At 34.6% G+C, this 23,054-nt stretch overlaps 1 protein-coding gene and 2 long non-coding RNA genes across 3 annotated transcripts; 1 reads left to right on the forward strand and 2 right to left on the reverse strand.

Moving 5' to 3' along the window:
* Positions 1-890: 890 nt before the first annotated feature.
* LOC126670170 (uncharacterized) lies at positions 891-4,538 on the forward strand. Its single transcript, XR_007638677.2, has 3 exons — positions 891-1,255; positions 3,206-3,321; positions 4,032-4,538. It is a non-coding gene; the product is annotated as an uncharacterized LOC126670170 (long non-coding RNA).
* An 8,126-nt stretch (positions 4,539-12,664) lies between these two features.
* Positions 12,665-15,242, reverse strand: LOC126670168 (uncharacterized). The gene is made up of 3 exons (XR_007638674.2): positions 14,953-15,242; positions 13,621-13,708; positions 12,665-12,908 (listed from the first exon to the last, which is right to left on the reverse strand). It is a non-coding gene; the product is annotated as an uncharacterized LOC126670168 (long non-coding RNA).
* Positions 15,243-17,560: 2,318 nt separating this feature from the next.
* Positions 17,561-22,214, reverse strand: LOC126670365 (protein Brevis radix-like 4). The gene is made up of 6 exons (XM_050364075.2): positions 21,750-22,214; positions 21,412-21,541; positions 20,928-21,322; positions 18,968-19,103; positions 18,112-18,512; positions 17,561-18,035 (listed from the first exon to the last, which is right to left on the reverse strand). The coding sequence occupies exons 2-6, from the start codon at positions 21,538-21,540 to the stop codon at positions 17,957-17,959; spliced, it is 1,140 nt and encodes a 379-aa protein (XP_050220032.1). The 5' UTR covers position 21,541; positions 21,750-22,214; the 3' UTR covers positions 17,561-17,956.
* Between the last annotated feature and the right edge of the window lie 840 nt (positions 22,215-23,054).

Raw genomic sequence — 23,054 nt, forward strand, 5'->3', positions numbered from 1 at the left:
ATTTGGCGAAAGAATCGTCACAAGTTAATTCTGAAATTGATTTAAAAAAAAAAAAAAAGGAGAGAATCTAAGGACGTTACAAAATAGAAAGTACAGTGATGTAATGGTGTAAGAGGTAAAAGAAAATGATAAAAGAAGTTTAAGAATATAGTAAGTAGAATGTTCGAGAATACGATCGTTATGTTATAAAGAAAAATAGGAATGAATATCGAATGGTGAGTCGATATCAAATGGGATGGTAAAATGAAAGTTGGTATCACAATTTGGAAATTCCAAGGATTAAGAGAATAAGATTTGATATAAGAAAGTGGTAAGTACGAGTTTGACATGTGAAACTCGGAAAACATAGAAAAGAGTGAAGGAGTTGTAAAGATGTAGTTAATATGAAAACTGTGAAAGAAATGGGAATAAGAAAAGATAGTGATATTTGGATGTGAACGCAGTGGAAAGAATAAATGGAGTCGGTAAACATTAACGACAAAGTGAAAGTAGTTAATGAGATAAGAGCGAATGAAGAATTTATATGTTGGAAAAGAGAAAAGATAAAGTATCAGAGTAACGCAGTGAAAGCGTGAAGGACCCATAGACTACATTAAAATGAGTAACTGATACGCAAATATGAGTTTTAAGCAATTCGAGGACGAATTGTTTTTAAGTGGGGGAGAATGTAATACCCCGTATTATCTAAAGTGTTTATTTTTGCGCGTGTCCAATTTTTATAAATTAGGACCTCGAAAATAGTTATTAAATTCACGAGGTGAATTTATAAATATGAAAATGTGATTTAGAATGTGTTTGACCATAAGTTTGACTTTTAGCAATTTTACGTGGTAAATGTGAATTTTGAGATTTTACGCTAAAAAACGTCAAAATAATTATTTTAAAAGGCCCCAAAATATTTTATTCAGCCCATATGTTATGATTTAATGTTTTTGAATATTTGAGAAACTTAAGTTTATTTTGCCCATAGAGTTCGATTTAATTACAAGAATGCCATAATGGCAAACTTGTAAATAAATGAAACATGAAATAATATCTAGATATTTTCATCTAGACATCTTGGTGCCCAAGTAACTTACTCATCTTCTTCATTTCTCTAGCATAATTTCATTCTCCATTGTTGTGTTGGTGCCAAATTCTCTCAAAAACAAAAAACACAACTTTATTTTCTTTCATAATTTCACAAAAATTCCTTAACCAAAAACGTAGCAAATTTCGCGTAGATCGTTAATCTACCATTGCATGTAGGATCAAGGTATACCTTCAACCTCAAATTTTAATTTTAGTTTTCTGATGTTGTTTGAGTTTATTATACATGCTTAGGTTGTTAAAAAATGTGGTTCGATGCTTAAATAATTGGTTTGAATTGTTGTTTTGTTGGGTTTTGGATATAATTCATTTTTATATGTGAAATTAAATTATTATTTTAAATTTCTGGGCTGATGTTAAAAATGAATTTAATATATATGTTAAAGGTTGATTTTCATAGATTGAAGTTGATCAAAATGTTGGGTATGATTTATAAATAATGGGTTTCGATTTTTAGAGTTTAATTTCTTTAAAAATCACTAAAATAAGGCTAAATGAGTTGATTTTAAATTTCTGGAAATAATCCTAATTATGTTTGGTCTATATGTTGGGTTGATGATGAATAAGTGTTTAATTGTGAATTTTTGATGGTTTATTAACCGGGTTCGGTTTTGATAATTTTATTAGTTAAAATTGTTAAAATAAGGGTATTTATGTCATTTTAAATTTCTGGGCAGAAATTATTTATAAAAATTTATAAACTTTATTTGTTGATTATTTATAGAATTAAAGTTATTAAAGTGATGTGTTTTGATGGATTTATAATCGGTTTTGATTATAAATTGTTTATTCGGTTTAAAGGGTGTTTAATATGGAAAATAATTTATTTTAAATTTCTGGGCTAGAAATATTGTTAAATAAATTATATGTTGAGTATTTAAGGAATTAAAAGATTTAATGGAGGATTTTTGAGTGTTGCTAAAATCGGATTCGAATTTAGCGATTTATACGGTTTTAAATTGTTAAAATTATGAAAAATAATTTATTTTAATTTTGGGGCTGCTGTTTTAGTATGATAAGTAAAATAAATATGTTTCGGTTAATTTGATAGGATTATCCATAATTGAGGAATAGTTGAGAAATTAAAAGTTACGATTTTGATCTAAATTGTGTTGCATGTCTATGAAATAAATGTTAGACCAGAAAATTGAGTTGATGAGTAAGTTTAGATTATTTAAAGAATTGATTGATGTGATTTTCAGTTGATTTGGAGTTGATTCTCAAAATTGGAAGTTTTGGGGCTAAAATGTAACTTTCGTAAAAATGAAGGACCAAGCAGTATTTAAACCAAAATTCCAGATTATAGATGTATATAATCTGATGTAGAATGATGTTTAAAGATTTTAAATGATTTTGGTAATTTTTGGAAAGATTTGAATGTTTTTGCCGAAAACTAGAGTTTTGGGGTTAAATTGTATTTTTTTTTCCAAATTTGAGGGGCTACATGGTATGTTAGCCAAAGTTTCCAGGTTATAATTGTTAATAATCTGAAGTAAAATGATTTTGGGTATTTTAAGTAATTTTCTCGATTTTAAAATCGATTAGTTTACGAAAGGACCTAAATAGTCAATTTTGAAAAGTTTGAGGATGTTTTAGTATTTTAACCAAAAGAAGAATTTAAGCCAATAAGGGGCTGTTTTAATTATCTTATGGAATGGTTAGATCCAATATTGAAAATAAATCCGAATTTTAATAATTAAAATATTATTAATTAGTTCGGTAATTAATGGAATAAGGGTAATGTGATAAAAGGGAAATATGGTAATTTGATTAGTTTAATGAAACTAATTAGAGAGATAAAAGAAAAATAATTATTTGTGAATAATTATGAAAGGCCATAGATGTGGAATGAACCTTGAATTTATTTCAAGTGTTTTCCTGAATCGAACCCGAGAGAGTAGGTTCGTAATTCTCGAAGAATCGAGAATGAGAAGGAATTGTGAATCGGTTACGTTGAAATAACGACCGAAAAGGATGGTGTTTTGTGAAAAGTTTTTAATGTGATGATTGTTTGTATACGATATGATATCGTATTTATGTGGCTACGTGTTTAGAGGTCGGTAATAGATTTAGATTTCTATTTTTGAGATCGACTTAACACGATTCCTGAATATAGATGTGACGGAAAGTCAACTATTGACGGATCAAATTGAAGGAGCACCGGTTGGAATAGACCGAGTGGCTAATAGTGGATCATCGTGGCGTATTTAATTATTTATGGAGCGACAGTCTGTGAGTTTGCATTATTACATGCATACATTAAAGTAATAAAATTACTATTATTACTTTAATGTGGAAATTAATGTCATAAAGCATTTTAAATATATCGTATATTTATTTTGAGTAAATAAAATTATTATGGAATGAGTCTATGAAACGTGCCATCCTATTGGGCTATAATAGGACTATGTGATCACTAGTTATTGCATGCATGTTTATTTTATGTAAAGTGGAATGGACTGTGTGAATCTAGACGACGGTCTAGAAGTCTGAGACGACGGTCCAGACATAGCGGGAGAGCTTCTAAGACGACGGTCTAGAACCCCGAACAAGTTAACGGCGATGGAACGATAGAGTTCGGCCGATTGATTTAAGAACTAACGGCGTCATGGAACATTAAATGTTATCGGTCGTTGAGTTCATGAGAAAAGTTGGAAACAGTCTAAAGAAAGGTTTAGAACTGTAAAGGATAGTGGAAAATAAACTAAAGTCGAGCGAATGTACGGGTTCAGCCGACTAGTTTATGAATCTCAGTCTGAAAGAAGACTTAGAGGAAAATGGATTAGAAATGGCATTTCATTTAAAGCATTACGTTTCTGTGATTAAACCGGTAGTATATATTTTAATATGACTATTTTATAATGTGTGAAAATATTTAATGTATGTTTGTAAGTTGTAAACTCACCAGTATATCTGACCCACGTTGTGGAACTATTTTTCAGGAATATTGCCTGTGTTTGGACGAGACTTCATCTTTTTGATTCTTGAAGTCTTCGTTTTGCGTATATGGTAATTGGTCTTATTTTGATCTGTAGAGCTGCAGTAGAATAGATAGACAGACGCCTTAGCATGTCAGTATTTGCGATGTGTGCCACGCATGAACTCTGTTTTGTTTTCATCGCACGATTATAATATATTTTAACGACATGCATTGAGGTATTGGAAAATAGTTGCAACCCGGGTACACGGTAGTACCGGAAGTTTTGAGATACAGTGTAAAGAAAACTGTACGCAACTATGTTATGTGTATAATGTGGGGCCCAGCGTGGCTATATGCATGATTGCATGTTATCGGTTTTGTAAAAGACGGTATTCAAGGAATACGCGTTAAAACGATAACTAGTAATTGAAAAGTAACGGTTTTAATTTAATGAATGTGTTTGCATAATGAAATGCATTTAAATCCATAATGAAATGGTCTGCATAATGAAATGCAGTTATCGCCATAATGAGATGGTGTGTGCATAATGAGATGCATTATAAACCCCAGTGAAGTGGGTATGAAACTTGAATACATTAATTAAATAGAAAATTAATTGTAAAGTTTCATTATGATTTTATCGGAACGTTTTTAAACGGAGATTTTAAAATGTTCGAAAATGTGTTTTGAATTCCGCGAAAAATTTGAAGTGATTTTTAAAGTGTTTTTAAGGCTTGCTACGGGTTTCGGAGCAACCACTCCCATTCCCTAGCGCCGGTCTCGATGCCGAGAATCGGGTCGTGACACGGCAGTACATATATACCGTCGCCATTTTCACTTTTTTTAAAAGGTTCAACCTCTCAGATCTCGGCAGTTTCTCTTTACTGCCTTTGGTCGTCTATATTCCGTTGCCTCTGAAGATCTGTTCACACAGAGTCTAGGCCGTCGCCTGACTTTCCAGGCCGTCGCCAGGATTCACACAGCACATTCACATGCAACCCATTCTAAATGCAATACCGGTGATCACACAGCACTATTGCCGCCCAATAGTAAGCACGTTTCAATGAATCTAAATCGGTTTCAACACTATGAATAGTTCATGCGATTTAAATTCAAAATAAAATAAAGCATTTGCAAATCATGTAAAGCAGTTCGCAATATTTTTAATACTAATATTTAGCAGTATAAGTTGTAAACACACTCACTGTACTCGCTTATTCCAAATATAAAAATACCACCCGTCGAATATTCAAAACCTTTGCTCGCCGGTTTCCGCGACAAAACTCGCTGGATCTAATTTAGAGATTAAACATTAATAAATGTAATAACTCTAAATTCTAGGATATACTCTAGACCGACTCAACCATATAAACCACATAATCACAAACCAAATTTGATTCCGACTATCTATTTCCGCGTCATCGTATTTCTATACGATACACCACGCAGTTTATTTATTTTCAATAAATAAACATAGAATTATAACTCCATATAATTCTAACACACATTCAATTCACATAATTTTCTAAAAATACACTTTTAGAAAATCTCATCAAACATACCACAATTCAAAAATATCCAAAAATATTTTTCCGTAAAATATTTTTGACCCGGGGCTCGGCCCCCCCTTTATTTTCTGCCAAAAAAATTTCGGCACTAACTGCTGCCAAATGAGTTTAGGACTGAGCCAACATGCTCTATCCCCTCTACTCATACTCCGGTCACCGTATTCCGGTGGTTTTGGCCGGAAAACTCAAAAACGCTTAAAACGCTTAAAAATTCATTTTAAGCCATTTTAACACCGAAATTCATCAAAATCATTTTCAAATACATTTTTAATTTTTATCTTGTAAAAACAGCAGCCCAATATTTTTAAAATAATATTTTCCATTATTTTAACCATTAAAACCGAAATAACAATTAATAATCAAAACCGATTATTAATCCTTCAAAACACTACACAAAAATCATTTAAACTCCACAAATAATTATCAAACACATTTCATAAATTTTTCATAAATATTTTCTGCCCAGAATTTAAAATGACAGTTTTACCCTTTTTAGAGCAATTTTGGCCGAATAGGGTTATTAAAATTTAAACCCGATTATTAAACCGCTAAAAATTAACCATTAAGCATTTAATTAACATCAACCTCAAATATAACTCATACATGAACCAATTTATTTCCAGAAATTAAAAATCATTTTATTTACCCTTTTTAAGCTATTTTTAAGCTTTAAAACAATTAAAAACCGAAACCCAACTAATTAAATTAACACCCGAATAAATTAACATTTTTAATCCACAAAAATTTAACTTTAAAGCATATATAAATCTCAACATATAGATCAGCCCAGAAATTTAAATAAATAATTTAATTTTCACGGAAAAATTATTTAAAACCGAAACCCACATAAATAACAACCAAAACTAGTTAATCAACCATCAAACATCACATTTAAACCATCCTATGCATGTTTCTAAACCTCAACCAACATCAGCAAGTAAAAGTAAGGTTTTGAGCTTGAAATTATACCTCAAACGAACATGCAAATATAGATTAATGATCTACGTAAGCTCCTCGTCAATTTCCGTTAAGAAAATTTTGAGAGAAAATCAAAGGATAAATTTTTGTGTTTTGAGCTTGAATGGTTCGGCACCCACACTCAAATGGAGAAGATGAAATAGAGACTTGGGCACCAAGTTTAGCTTAGGAAAATATCTAGATATTTATTTGAAGTTTCAATTATTTACAAGTTTGCCATTATGGCATTCTTGTAAATAATTCGAACTCTAGGGGCAAAATAAACTCAACTTTACCAAATATTCAAAAACATTAAATCATATCATATGGGCTGAGTTAAAATATTTTTGGGCCTTTAAAAATATTTAAAATAATTATTTTTACGGTTTTTAGTGAAAAATCACAAAATTCACTTTTAACACGTAAAATTGCCAAAAATCACATTTAAGGCAAACACATAGCAAATCACATTTTTTACCCTTATAAATTCATCACGTGAATTTATTCACTATTTTCGAGGTCCTAATCAATTAAAATCGGACACACACGAAAATAAACGCTAATAATTCTACGGGGCATTACATTCACCCCTCCTTATAAGAAATTCGTCCTCGAATTTCAAAACAAACTATTACCTTGAGCAAACAAGTGGGGATATCGTTTCCGCATATCCGCCTCTGTTTCCCACGTACACTCCTCAATTGTACGGCTCCTCCAGAGCACTTTTACCATAGGTATCTCCTTACTACGGAGTTTCCTAATCTGGGTATCCACAATTCCTACGGGTTCCTCCTCATAAGATAGCTCCTCGTCTATCTCAACCTCCTGAGGTTGAATAAGTCTATGAGGGTCAGGTATATACTTCCTAAGCATCGACACGTGAAACACTGGATGTACTTGCGACATCTCAGACGGTAATGCTAACTTATAAGCTACCGCTCCTATTCGCTCAATAACCTCATAAGGTCCTGCATATCTCGGCGCTAGCTTTCCTTTCTTTCCAAATCGGATTACACCTTTCATAGGTGATATTTTAAGAAACACAAAATCTCCGACTTGAAATTCTATATCCTTTCTCCTCACATCAGCATAGCTCTTTTGCCGACTAAATGCAGTTTCTAAACGTTGCTTAATCAACGGAACTTTCTCAGACGTAATCTGAACAATTTCAGCTCCTGTCAACTTTCTTTCTCCAACTTCTTCCCAACAAATTGGAGATCTACACTTACGTCCATACAACGCCTCATACGGTGCCATCTCAATACTGGAATGATAACTATTGTTATATGAGAACTCTACTAACGGTAGATACTCATCCCAATGGCCTCCGAAATCTAAAACACACATTCTTAACATATCCTCCAAAGTCTGGATGGTCCTTTCAGACTGTCCATCCGTTTGGGGATGAAACGCTGTACTAAAATCTAAACGCGTTCCTAAAGCCTCTTGCAGACTTTGCCAAAATCGGGATGTAAAAACTGATCCTCGATCTGACACAATTGACACAGGAACTCCATGTAAACTGACCACTTTGTCAATATAAATCTGTGCCAACTTTGCTGCCGTATAGGTAACCTTGATCGGAATGAAATGAGCCGACTTTGTCATTCGATCAACGATAACCCATATCGAATCAAAACCATGTTGCGACTTAGGCAATCCAACGACAAAATCCATGGTTATTCTTTCCCATTTCCATTCTGGTATTGGCAATTGTTGCAAAAATCCAAATGGTCTCTGATGTTCCAACTTCACCTGTTGGCATATCGGACACTTAGCAACAAATTCTGCTATATCTCTTTTCATACCATTCCACCAATACATCTGCTTAACATCGTGATACATCTTGGTGGAACCAGGATGAACACTATACTTAGATCCATGTGCCTCCATCATAATCCTCTGTTTCAATTCCTCTACATTTGGCACGCACACCCTTGTACCAAATTTCAGAATACCACTTTTCAAATTATACTCAGAGTTCATTCCCTTTTGAACTTCTGCAATAACATGCTTTAGTTGAGGATCCGTTGTCTGAAGTTCCTTAATCTGATCATTCAATGTAGGTTTAATCGTCATTTGAGCTAACAAACTCCCCAAATACGAAACCTCTAATTGAACTCCTTGATCAAACAACGAATGCACTTCTCTAATCATTGGTCTCTTCTCAACTAAAGTAATATGAGCTAAACTTCCTGCTGATTTTCTACTTAACGCATCAGCAACTACGTTAGCTTTGCCAGGATGATACTGTATCGTACAGTCATAATCCTTTAGCAACTCCATCCACCTCCTCTGTCTGAGATTCAACTCTCTCTGATCAAATATGTATTTCAGACTCTTGTGATCAGTGAATATTTCGCATTTTGCTCCATATAGGTAATGTCTCCAAATCTTTAATGCGAATATTACTGCTGCTAATTCTAGATCATGGGTTGGATAATTAACTTCATGCTTTTTCAACTGGCGAGAAGCATAAGCTATCACTCGACCATGTTGCATCAGTACACATCCTAACCCGATCCTAGAAGCATCACAATAGACTGTAAGTCCATCACTACCAGAAGGTAATGCCAGAACTGGAGCTGTTGTCAAACACTCCTTCAGCTTCTGGAAACTCACTTCACATTGATCATTCCAAATGAACTTCGCGTTCTTCTGAGTCAGCTTAGTTAATGGTGCAGACAACTTAGAAAAGTCTTGCACAAACCGTCTATAATAACCAGCTAAACCCAAGAAACTACGAATTTCTGTCACTGAACTTGGCCTTTTCCAATCCATCACAGCTTCAATCTTTTTAGGATCTACCTTAATCCCACTTTGAGATACTACATGTCCCAAAAATGCTACCTCTTCTAACCAAAACTCACACTTCGAGAATTTGGCATAAAGCTGATGATCTCTCAAAGTTTGTAACACAATCCTTAAGTGTTGCGCATGCTCCTCCTCTGTGCGCGAATAAATCAAGATATCATCTATGAACACTATCACGAATTGATCTAGAAACGGTTTAAAAATCCGATTCATCAAATCCATGAAAGCCGCTGGTGCATTTGTCAATCCAAATGACATCACCAAAAATTCATAATGACCGTATCTTGTTCTGAATGCAGTCTTTGGAATATCATCATTTCTAATCTTCAACTGATGATAACCAGACCTCAGATCAATCTTCGAAAAGTACCTCGCTCCTTGCAATTGATCGAATAAATCGTCAATTCTGGGTAAAGGATACTTATTCTTGATTGTGACCTTATTGAGTTGTCTGTAGTCTATACAGAGTCTCATAGATCCATCCTTCTTCTTCACAAACAACACAGGTGCTCCCCAAGGTGAGACACTTGGTCGTATAAATCCACGATCAATCAATTCTTCTAATTGATCCTTCAACTCCTTTAGTTCTGCTGGTGCCATACGATACGGAGGTATCGATATTGGACTTGTACCAGGAACTAGATCAATACAGAATTCAATCTCTCGATCTGGTGGTAATCCAGGTAACTCTTCTGGAAACACATCAGAATACTCCAAAACTACTGGTACATCATTCACATTTCCAACTTCCTTCTGAATATCTCGTACCAGAGCTAAAAATCCTTGACATCCTTTACTTAACATCTTTCTCGCTTTCAAAGCCGAGACTAAACTCTTTGGGGTTTCCAATTTCTCTCCCCGAATAGAGATAAGTTCAGTTCCAGGTACATGGAACGTCATTATCTTTTCTCTACAATCCACATTTGCATAATGTCGCGACAACCAATCCATTCCTAGGATGACGTCGAATTCTAAGACATTAAGCAACAACAAATCCGCAAGCAACTCTCGCTCTCCAATTAACACAGGACACGACGGATACACTACAGTAACGTCTATGCTTTCGCCTACAGGTGTAGCTACTAACAATGGGTTTTGCAAAATCACAGGTTGAATTCCTAATTTTAATGCAAAACTCGACGATACAAATGAATGCGTAGCACCGGGATCAAATAAAATTGATGCATCATGCGAGGATATTTGAAAATATACCTTGCACTACCGCATTCGACGCATTCGCCTCTTGAGGATTGATCGCAAAAACTCTAGCCTGCCCTCCGCTAGCAGTTGCTCCAGATCCTCGTCCGCCTGTGGTCCTTCCTCCACCACGATTACCAAAACCATATCCTCTTCCACGTTGTCCATTAAACACATTTTGGTTCTGTGCCTGCCCAGACACTGCAGGATATACAGGTCTAGGTTGTTGAAACACTGGTTGAACAACACTAGCACTTGAACCTTGTGGTCCAGACATAGGACATTCTCTTGAGAAATGACCTTGCTGTCCACATGTGTAACAACCTCTCGTTGCCCAATAGCATGCTCCAAAATGCTTCTTTCCACAAGTATTTCATAGTGGTACTGTTCCTCCTGAACTTCGTCCACTAGAACTTGATCCAGACATACTGAACCTCCTATCTTTCTTTCCTTTCTTAAATCCTTTACGATATGGTCCAATAAACCTATTCGTATTCGAACTAGCAGTTCCTTCTCTTACGAGCTCACCAGTAACATTGATCTTTCCAAATTGGATCAAAGTACTTTCCATCTGACGTGCACTATCGATGATTTGAACCAGATCCTTACTAACATCAGATAGCAATCCAATATATTCGGGTCCTAGCCCCTTAATAAACCTTGAATTCACCCTATCTCTATCCAACATCAGATCAGGTGTGAATCGACTCAATCTTGTGAACTCCGTCACATACTCCTGCACAGTCTTTCCTATCTTATTCAAATTCAACAACTTCTCTCGATGATTCTCCGTTACTGAAAACGGCAGAAAGAAATTCTTAAATCGAGTGACAAATTCATTCCAAGTCATCTCTCCCATACTTGGTTGAATATGCCTTTGAAACCAATCCTTCGCAGATCCTTTTACTGACATCTCCACCATCAGTATAGACTGTCTTTCACTAGCATTAAGACGTCTAGCATTCATCTCTACTTCCTCTAAGAAATCTAACGCATCGTTTGATCCATCAAACTTCATGGGCTTGAGCCTCATGTAAGCCATAACGAGATCACGATCAACATTAGCACCAACTCTCTGCTGTTGGTAATCCAACTGCTCTCTGTGCATATTCTGCACTTCCGCTTGATTCGTTTGCATGGCTGCTATGCCAGCTAAAAATTGTTCGAAATCAAAGCCCGGAATATTAAAATTAGGCCCACGGCCTCTACCACGACCTCGACCACGTCCACGTCCACGACCACGACCTTCGCCTGCTGCGGGTATCGCATCGTTATGAACGGACTCCTCATCATGAACATTCTCCTCTTGAATGTTTTCCTCATGCTGATCAGCCATTCTGATCAAAGCACGTCGTCTATTAAAAATCTATCTAAACGTTCTAATCGTATACTATCAGGCTCTACTTACTCCTAACAAGCATACAGACTCGATCCTAGAGCACAGCTGGGAATATTCAAAAACAAATGATGACTTAACAAATGACATGACGGAAACTTATATGTTGCAGTAGACTCTATATATTAATTTCCTAGGTTCACATTCCATACGGTATATTACAATGATACCACCTTTACTATCAACCACTTTTCGACTATCACTCAGTCAGTGGAAATGATACCAACTTTCATTACTCCTTTCACATATTAGTAATAGTTTAAGACTATAAACCATCACTTTGATATCAAACTCGTCAATGGCCCGTTTTTCGACCATTAGCTCTGATACCACCTTTGTCACGACCCGATTCTCGGCATCGAGACCGGCGCTAGGGAATGGGAGTGGTTGCTCCGAAACCCGTAGCAAGCCTTAAAAATACATTAAAATCACTTAAAATTTTTCGCGGAATTCAAATCATTTTCGAACATTTTAAAATCGCAGTTTAAAACGTTCTCATAAAAATTACCATTTAAAACATGCACATAATTTTCTCTTTAATTATTGCATTTTAGTTTTCAAAACCATTTCTCTATGGTTTATAATGCATCTCATTATGCATACCATCTTACTATGGTAATTACTGCATTTCACTATGCAGGCCATTTCTCTATGGACTTAACCGCATTTCATTATGCAGACCATTTCATTATGGATTTAACTGCATTTCATTATGCAATTGCGCTCGCCGCATTTTATACTCGTGCAGTCGCTCGGACTTTCGCACAGCATTCACATATTACATTATATCAGAGTTTAAGCGTTATAATAAAATATAAAGCATAAATAAGTCCAACGACTACTAAGGTATCACCGTTCATTATTCTAGCTACTGCAACTCTAGACACAAAGGAAAGTCATTCTCACTTTATTTAAGCCAGGGATTTCCGGAACAAGAAATTGGAAATCCACACGTCAAACTACTCGCCTGTAAAAATTATAAATTCAACGGGGTCAGTTATAAAAACTGGTGAATGCGTACAACATGTACTAATAAACATTAATATGAAAGCAATGCATTCCAGATTACCGATTCATATGAAACCCTAAACCATGATTCATGTTCCTATATGCTTTCAAAACAGGAAACATAAATATTCCACATCATTTCATCATATTCGGGTTAACCTTTTTATGGCCGTATTTATTCATTTCTTTTTGTACTCTAGCCCGTCAAATCTGATCATTCATATTTTACGTATGTGAAGGTCTTTAGACTCTTTTCACCATACAACAGATTTCGGCAGTACATATATACCGTCGCCATTTTCACTTTTTTTAAAAGGTTCAACCTCTCAGATCTCGGCAGTTTCTCTTTACTGCCTTTGGTCGTCTATATTCCGTTGCCTCTGAAGATCTGTTCACACAGAGTCTAGGCCGTCGCCTGACTTTCCAGGCCGTCGCCAGGATTCACACAGCACATTCACATGCAACCCATTCTAAATGCAATACCGGTGATCACACAGCACTATTGCCGCCCAATAGTAAGCACGTTTCAATGAATCTAAATCGGTTTCAACACTATGAATAGTTCATGCGATTTAAATTCAAAATAAAATAAAGCATTTGCAAATCATGTAAAGCAGTTCGCAATATTTTTAATACTAATATTTAGCAGTATAAGTTGTAAACACACTCACTGTACTCGCTTATTCCAAATATAAAAATACCACCCGTCGAATATTCAAAACCTTTGCTCGCCGGTTTCCGCGACAAAACTCGCTGGATCTAATTTAGAGATTAAACATTAATAAATGTAATAACTCTAAATTCTAGGATATACTCTAGACCGACTCAACCATATAAACCACATAATCACAAACCAAATTTGATTCCGACTATCTATTTCCGCGTCATCGTATTTCTATACGATACACCACGCAGTTTATTTATTTTCAATAAATAAACATAGAATTATAACTCCATATAATTCTAACACACATTCAATTCACATAATTTTCTAAAAATACACTTTTAGAAAATCTCATCAAACATACCACAATTCAAAAATATCCAAAAATATTTTTCCGTAAAATATTTTTGACCCGGGGCTCGGCCCCCCCTTTATTTTCTGCCAAAAAAATTTCGGCACTAACTGCTGCCAAATGAGTTTAGGACTGAGCCAACATGCTCTATCCCCTCTACTCATACTCCGGTCACCGTATTCCGGTGGTTTTGGCCGGAAAACTCAAAAACGCTTAAAACGCTTAAAAATTCATTTTAAGCCATTTTAACACCGAAATTCATCAAAATCATTTTCAAATACATTTTTAATTTTTATCTTGTAAAAACAGCAGCCCAATATTTTTAAAATAATATTTTCCATTATTTTAACCATTAAAACCGAAATAACAATTAATAATCAAAACCGATTATTAATCCTTCAAAACACTACACAAAAATCATTTAAACTCCACAAATAATTATCAAACACATTTCATAAATATTTCATAAATATTTTCTGCCCAGAATTTAAAATGACAGTTTTACCCTTTTTAGAGCAATTTTGGCCGAATAGGGTTATTAAAATTTAAACCCGATTATTAAACCGCTAAAAATTAACCATTAAGCATTTAATTAACATCAACCTCAAATATAACTCATACATGAACCAATTTATTTCCAGAAATTAAAAATCATTTTATTTACCCTTTTTAAGCTATTTTTAAGCTTTAAAACAATTAAAAACCGAAACCCAACTAATTAAATTAACACCCGAATAAATTAACATTTTTAATCCACAAAAATTTAACTTTAAAGCATATATAAATCTCAACATATAGATCAGCCCAGAAATTTAAATAAATAATTTAATTTTCACGGAAAAATTATTTAAAACCGAAACCCACATAAATAACAACCAAAACTAGTTAATCAACCATCAAACATCACATTTAAACCATCCTATGCATGTTTCTAAACCTCAACCAACATCAGCAAGTAAAAGTAAGGTTTTGAGCTTGAAATTATACCTCAAACGAACATGCAAATATAGATTAATGATCTACGTAAGCTCCTCGTCAATTTCCGTTAAGAAAATTTTGAGAGAAAATCAAAGGATAAATTTTTGTGTTTTGAGCTTGAATGGTTCGGCACCCACACTCAAATGGAGAAGATGAAATAGAGACTTGGGCACCAAGTTTAGCTTAGGAAAATATCTAGATATTTATTTGAAGTTTCAATTATTTACAAGTTTGCCATTATGGCATTCTTGTAAATAATTCGAACTCTAGGGGCAAAATAAACTCAACTTTACCAAATATTCAAAAACATTAAATCATATCATATGGGCTGAGTTAAAATATTTTTGGGCCTTTAAAAATATTTAAAATAATTATTTTTACGGTTTTTAGTGAAAAATCACAAAATTCACTTTTAACACGTAAAATTGCCAAAAATCACATTTAAGGCAAACACATAGCAAATCACATTTTTTACCCTTATAAATTCATCACGTGAATTTATTCACTATTTTCGAGGTCCTAATCAATTAAAATCGGACACACACGAAAATAAACGCTAATAATTCTACGGGGCATTACAGATTTATTATCTTCAACGTTTCAAAACATATTCATATATCATCCTTATACCCGTTCATAGGTTTAGGTATCCTCCCGGCCCATCCGCCTTGAATTAGTAGAGTTAATTAGACAAAATACTACAACTTATAAACTTAATTAGATAATTACGTCCATATCTTTTGTTTTTGAAAAATACAATTTGTTCTTTTCTTTTTTGATTTCTATACTTTTGATTTTACACAAATATCAAATACTCCTCTAATCCTGTCATAACCTAATTTCTTCAAATCAAACTTAAAGTCATAACAGCAAAGAGTAAATAAGAGGGAAAGCAGAGGAAGCAACTGTTGACGCCGTTCGCCGGTGGACTTGAAGCCGACGCCGTTCATGAGGCTCATGACACTGATTATTTCATGTTCGATTCTTCATCTTCTAACCGGACTGATTGTCACTGCTACTAGATTAAGTTCATTGCCGTTGCCGAAGAAATCACTGATCGCCGCTGTTAGTTAAAAAGACGCATAGCCTCCACTGTCGACGATGAAGATCCATGAACCTCCGCTGCCATAGAAAAAAATAAATTGATAATCAAAGGATAAAAGTTGATTTTCAAATTTTTGGTTTTAATCTCTTTTCAATTTTTTTTCTAAACTTGTTGATATGTATAAGTTTAGATGGTGATTTGCTTAACTATCAAATTATATGTTTTATGGTTGCTGGGTTCGATTTTCTGGTGTTGCACAGATTTGCATTCTAGGTGTTTGAAGAAATGCTTATGAGAATTGTAATATTTTTTGGGTGTTGGATAACCAGTGGTTAATATTGGGTAAACCATTAGGTAACCTGTAATTTTTATTTGCGATATATCATTAATGAAATCATTAGTAAACACCGTTACTGAATTTTATGTTTCTGGTTCGATTTTTTGTGTTAAACAGCATGTTGCACTGTAGGTGTTTGAAAAAATGCTTGTGAGAATTAAGTGATATATTTGGGTGTTGGATAATCAATGGTTAACATTAGGTAAACCGTTGGATAACTTATAATAAATGTTATTTTGAATATATTATTAATAAAATCGTTAGTTAACTGTTGTTGATTTTTTTTGTTGCTATTTAACCAATGGTGTACTAAAGGTACACCAACGACCTTTGTTTTTAATATATTGTTGGTTAACAAATGATTAACTAATGGTTAATCAATAATTTTAGATTTTAAAAAAAGACGATTTAGGTTTTATTTGCTGATTGCTCTTGCGGTGATAAAGGCGGAGAGGTTTATAATACAATTTTCAACTAGTTTAATAAAAATAGAGGTTTGAATTTGTAATATTTTTTTTGTTGGTTAACCAACAATGTTAGTATAGCGCTGGGTAACCAAAATCGTATTCCTGAGATTAAAAAAGATATTTATGAGAATAATAAAAGTCATTTTTGCAAAAAAAAAGTACAGATTGTATTTCTCAAAAAAAAACTGTGAGGTAGTATTCTTGAGAATATTTTATCTTTTTTTGGTATTTATCTAAAAAACCCGAATTAGTATTGTACAGTTATCTATCTCAAGTCCAGGCCAAGGCCAGACAAGCCTGAATCCAAAATAAATCCAATTTTACTGGCGACTTGGACTTTCATCATTCTATAGATCCTAATGTAGGTCTAAAAATAATACAGCCCGAGTCCATATTCCACTTGGATAGTAAATTGAAGGTCCGAATCAGACCTGAACCAGGCTTAAACTTGCATTTAAAAGAGTCAAGCCCATTGAGGCCCGTACCCAGCCCGGCTCATGAACATATTCTAATATGCTAATCAAATGCATGATGCTGATTAATCTAAATAAAGAAATTTGCTAGAACATTTGTGACAAGCTGAAATAAGAACAACTCCTATATGCTAGTAGTATTCAACTTACATTATAAAATTTCACATCAGTAATTAGATGGTTATTCAATTTTTTTCTTGAATTAAGAGTTTCTTAACTCAATATTTGGATGACCAATTTCATCACAATCTGAGAGGAAGCAATTGTTGGTAAAGAGAGAGCAAAGAAGAAGAAGAAAAAAAAACACATTCTTTCATTGCCCACCAATTAAACTCAAAATTACACAAGTCTTGCTCTTTATCTACCATTGCAAGAAAAAGATAATAAAAGAAACTATTAGAATAAAGATTAATCAAGTACATGATTCCCAATCTCCCAAGATTTTGTGCTCATGCATTTTAGCAGGTTGAGTAACTTCATTAGCTTTGACTGATCGGAATTGATCGATCGTACGATGCAAAGGGTCCCACAAAAAACCAGAGGTGCCAGCAGCACCCATATTTTAGATTCTCTATAGAAGGGATTCTACTAGTATGGACATTGAAGAGAAAATTGATGAAAGAGATAGAGAAGAATAAAACACACCCCCATAGTAGACAGTACCGCCCGAGCCATTCTTGTTTCAGCTTAGTTACAAGTATTGTTCGTGTATTCTTGCTCGATTCTCTTCCCACCAAACTCTGGCGTGCATCTCCCCAAATTTCTCCCGGCTGCATTGCGTAACATTGGTGTGCGGTGAGATGGCGATTAAAAGCAATTTCAAGCAGTATAAGCATAAAATCTTACCTGAATCTAACTCTTCTGAGCTCCCTTTTGCCACCTGGCAAGGCTCTGATAGTTATGTAAACTCCCGGTTCATCCTGTTCAACCCATTCGGTTTCCATATCACTCGCATTGCTGATTGACAGTTCTCCTGACCGGTCTGCATCCCTTGATGAGCTACTTCTAATAGAAGCATCCATTGATGATGTTTCTGTCTTGGCCCCACTAATGCTGGACAGTTTCGGGGTGGAGGTGAGACCGGTGGAATCAGAGTAGTGTCGAGATTGCATTGGATGATGATCAAGTGAATCCGATGATGAGTATCCTTTTCCCATCCCTGTTGGTCTATACAAATTACGAGGTAACCGTTCTTTGGAAAGTGGCGGTGTTACAGGACTGCCTTCAACACACTCCATCTTTGAGCTCTGTGCCAGGTTTGGAAATATGACATTGTTAGCAGCAGCACAAGTACTTTATTCAATCAATAAAAGTTCATTTTGCCCCTCCTATTTAGCACCAAATATCAAAAGAGTCAAAGTTTGTAGTTTTGGACAAAAGAACCCACAGCTTGTCAATTTTAGGCCAACTTACACCTTAACCTGACGTCGGTCTGCAGTCAGTTTTGATGGTCAAAAGTGTAAACTGGTCCAAAATTGATAAATTGCGGGTGTTTTTATCTAAAAACTACGAATCCGAACTCTTTTGATATTTTTTGACAAGATGGAGGGGCAAAATCAACCTTTATTATTTAACAGCAATTCAGCCTAGCCATTCAATCTACAAATCAATGTCTCAACATGGCTATTTTAGAAGATTATTAAATTATACTATCACAGATCATGACATTAGGTTATATCTATTCACTAGTGCATGACCTCACCTCATCTTCAGATCTCGGGGGTGTTGGAAGCGGAAAGGCCTGACGACTCAACCTCTGGACATTGTAGAGCTCCATGACCCTATCATAATTCTCCGCCCACCATCTTTGAGCTTGCCATTTGTTATACATATCTCGACTAAAACAAAGAAAATTAACAGCATTAATAACCCTCGAAGTCAATTATGATGTTAAAACTGTGCACTAGTGATATAATTGGCATGTGATGCACATGTGATATTGACTAATTAATACAATTAAAATAATATGCGACGGAAGTAAATAAAGTCGAGCGAAAATACACGTAGTATTTTGCATATAGGACTTTGCATATCCGAATAAAGAAAGTCGAGCATGGGAACAAAGAAAGTATATCCTAAAGCATTTCTCATATAGAATTTCCAAATCATGCTATAACTAGTTGTTATCCACACCTATAGTTTAAATCTTAAACCTTAATCAATAGCCTTCAATATCTAATTAAGAAATTAGTGCAGGCAACTAACTAAGGCACTAACCAACTTTTTGACCCCAAAAAAGGGAAAGGCCACTTTAAGAAAAAAAATCAAGCATCAATTAGAAAAAGAAAGCATAATTGTTTTAGGTGGCAACAACATAATTGTGGATGTCTACTCAGTCAAACAAAACACAGAATGGGGAATAAAACCAACTAATAGCATCATAAAATTAACAAGTCCTAACAGAATTATTAGGATAAGACATCCAAGCAAAAGAAACACTAATTGGATTTAATGTGCGACTATTTGGATTAAAAAGTCAATAAAATTCTATGTACAATTTTAACCATGAAAGTTCAGATCATTGTCTCCTGCAAAATATGAAATGTCAATTGACGAACAAGCAAATGTCAATTAAAGGGTACATTTTGTCTAGCAGATAGTTTTTGGAGTGGCAATGAAAAGCAAGATGACAAGGAAATTGTCACATAAGGTGACAAAAGCCACGGAGAATCAGGAGTGAAAGAGATTAAGTAATAAAGAAAAATATATTTTTTTTGTTTTAAATTAAGGATAAAATTAGAAAAGGATGGTTCTCCGACATAGAGACAATGGTCAGTGAAAAAGGAACCCAACACAATCAAATCTTCCCCACCATCACTAATTAGGCACAATGAGTTCTCCTTTTGGACTTTTGTAAGATTGCTTTTCACTAGGCGTGGTTATTACTGTTCTATGTAGGTCCCCATCTTATTCCCTCAAAATAGAGGTGTCTAAGGCAGTGTTTGGATGTTCCCATTCTATAATTCAAATTGCAAATTTTCTTTTTCTCCATCTCAATCTGTAGTATTTTCACAGGAAAAATATATTTCATGGTTAAAAACGAAATACGCAATTTCTTTGCTTAGCAAAAAAACATAACTCCAAATGTATTATGAAAATAAAAATTAACCACACAAAAATCGCTTTTTAATAAAAGTAGTTAGAAATGTAAATAAGGTGACACGAGTCAAAATACAGTTAAATTCAAACATATCTTGTACACGAGTCGAATTATAGTTTGTTGGAAAATCTCAAACTCGATATTAATCATTCGATTTTATGAATTTTTTAAATCAATTCCACCTAACCTCAAATTGACTTAATTAAGTTAGACCCCTAAAATATGATAATCATATAGAAGAAAAAATAGGTTTTAAAATGATATATTTTGCATTAAAATAGTTATCTAGATTTAAAAGCATCCAAACAACACCCTCATGCTTTCCCTTTTTAACCTCTTTTTGGCGCGCAATTGGAAGAAAAGAAAACCAAAAGAATAACAGAAGTGAACAAAATAATAAAAGCTTCAACAAAAAGAAACAAAAAATAAATGCATCGAAACGATTACTTAGCAGTTACTAGTTCGAGACCAATGAATGACGTATACATCAAAACTAACGATGAACACATAGCTCGCCGTTGGATCAGAATACTAAATCAATAAGGGAACACGTGTCACATACCTGAAGCGTATCCGCTTAAGATCATTCCCTCCGCGTGGCAGCGAAACAAAAGTGATTAAAACACCCGGCTCCACCTGGGCCACCCATTCTTTCGGTTCGTTTTCTTCAACGAACACAATCGGCGGGTCGACCCGACGCCCGCTACCGTTTACAGAGTTCGGCGTTCCTTCGCCGCTAGAACTCGATATTCCTTTCAACCTAGCTTCCATCTCCTTTCCCCACGCTCTCGGCGTCGTGGAGCTGGAGCTTCCCGTCCGCCGCAGTGACCAGCGGAATTTTTCCGACTCGGCGTCTGACTCGTTTGAGTTGACTCTGACTCTGTTTTGACTCGTCGGTCCTGTGCATGGATTGCAGTGCCGATATGCTCCGGAGGCTTTCAATGCCATGTCCTTGAGCTATAGAAATTAAAACAAAAAATTAATCAAAGATTAAAGTAATTTAAGCTAATGATCGAGCTAGAATTACAGGAATTTGGAATAATTACCTGAGAAGTAAGAGATTTAATGGCTTGGTGCTCTTGTTTAGTGGTGGGATTAGTAGCGGTGGCGGAGTTAGCAGGTTGACCCGGTGAGTCATCACCGGGTTGTTTTGATCGAGCTATACACGTCAGCATCCTGTAGAAATAATTCAGAAAAATGTGTCACCAACTTTTGAAATAAATACAATTGTTGAACTCGTGATTGATAACAACATAATCGAACATTATGGCTCGTTGTTGAACTCAGTGACTCGAATATAAATATAGAAAAAAAATCTTGAAAATCTGAAAATCGAAAATCAAAATTTAAAAAGAATTAAGAATTAAATAAATGGAGAACGTACACTTGGACAGAAAGAAGACGAGGAGTGAAAAACTGAGTATAGAATTGGATTCTTCGTCAGTGTCAGTAACAGTGAGCAAATACGCGCGAAACTCGAGATATATTAACGCCTCGTGTCCATATCTGCTTCACCGTTTTCAAATAACGCGATCTTCTGAGAACCGGCTCATCGGAAAAAATGGTGGGGAGGTAAAAACTGAAGTTTTTTTCAGTGAGGGATGAAATTGAAGTTGAATTTGTGAGTGATAGTAATTGGCTATAATGAGAAGGGAATGAAAATAGTAGTAAAGTGTTGATTATTATGAGTGAAAACTGTTGTGGTTGCTGCAGCTTTACTTTTGCCTCTCTTTTGGTTTGTAATGTGAACTTGGTACCGGCCGATGACCGGTTGTGTTACGTACGGAGAAGACAGTAGCGGTGGAGTTGTAGCGAGTTTTCTACCATGCTTAGACTGTTTTTCAAGTGTCTTTATTGGATGCTTCTTGTTATATATGATGATACTTGTTTGGACTGTTAGCCCACTAGTCCTATTTTCTTGCAAGGCCCAATAATCCACAAAATTAAACCTCAATTTTGAGAAGGGCTACATAAATCATCCAATTTTAAATTTTATTTATATTTAACTAGAACTATTATGGTTGGGCTTGGGCCCGACCCAGACCAGACTTGGCGGGCTGTAATAATTTTAATGTAAGTGCAAGTTCGGTTTGAATTTTATATTCACTATACAAATCCGACTCTTACACTCTATTTATACGGGCTTGGGCCAGACTTTTTTAAATTCATGTAAGAAATAGAAAAACTTAAAACTCGATCTCGCTCACAATATTTTTTTTTTGTTTAATATAAATTATAATATTTATTAATACTTGACTGTCGTAAGTAAAAAGTGGCTAATCTTTTAAAAGTATTAGTAGTATTTTTGTAACACGTTATAAATTTTAATGTAAGTCCAACCTTAATAATATGAATTAATGATATTTATGATATAAATTTATTACCAAGTATTATAAAAAATATCATTAATATATATTAGCAATATTTTTTTTATTTAATATAAATTAATGATATTTATTTTTTACATTCAATTTAGCGCTTTTGAAATTTTAACGTCTCTGACTTCGCCACCATATTCTGACTCCATCGCCACCTTCCCCTGACCTGCCGCCCTTCGTCTTTAATGGAAGACGAGCGGTGCCGGAGAAGGTAATGTCAGAATCAGAGACGCTGACACATGTTGATTTTGAATATATTTATTTTTTTAATAAAATTTAAAAATTAATTAGTTATATATCTAATTAAATTT

Source organism: Mercurialis annua, linkage group LG2 (genome assembly GCF_937616625.2).
Source record: "Mercurialis annua linkage group LG2, ddMerAnnu1.2, whole genome shotgun sequence".
NCBI lineage: Eukaryota > Viridiplantae > Streptophyta > Magnoliopsida > Malpighiales > Euphorbiaceae > Mercurialis > Mercurialis annua.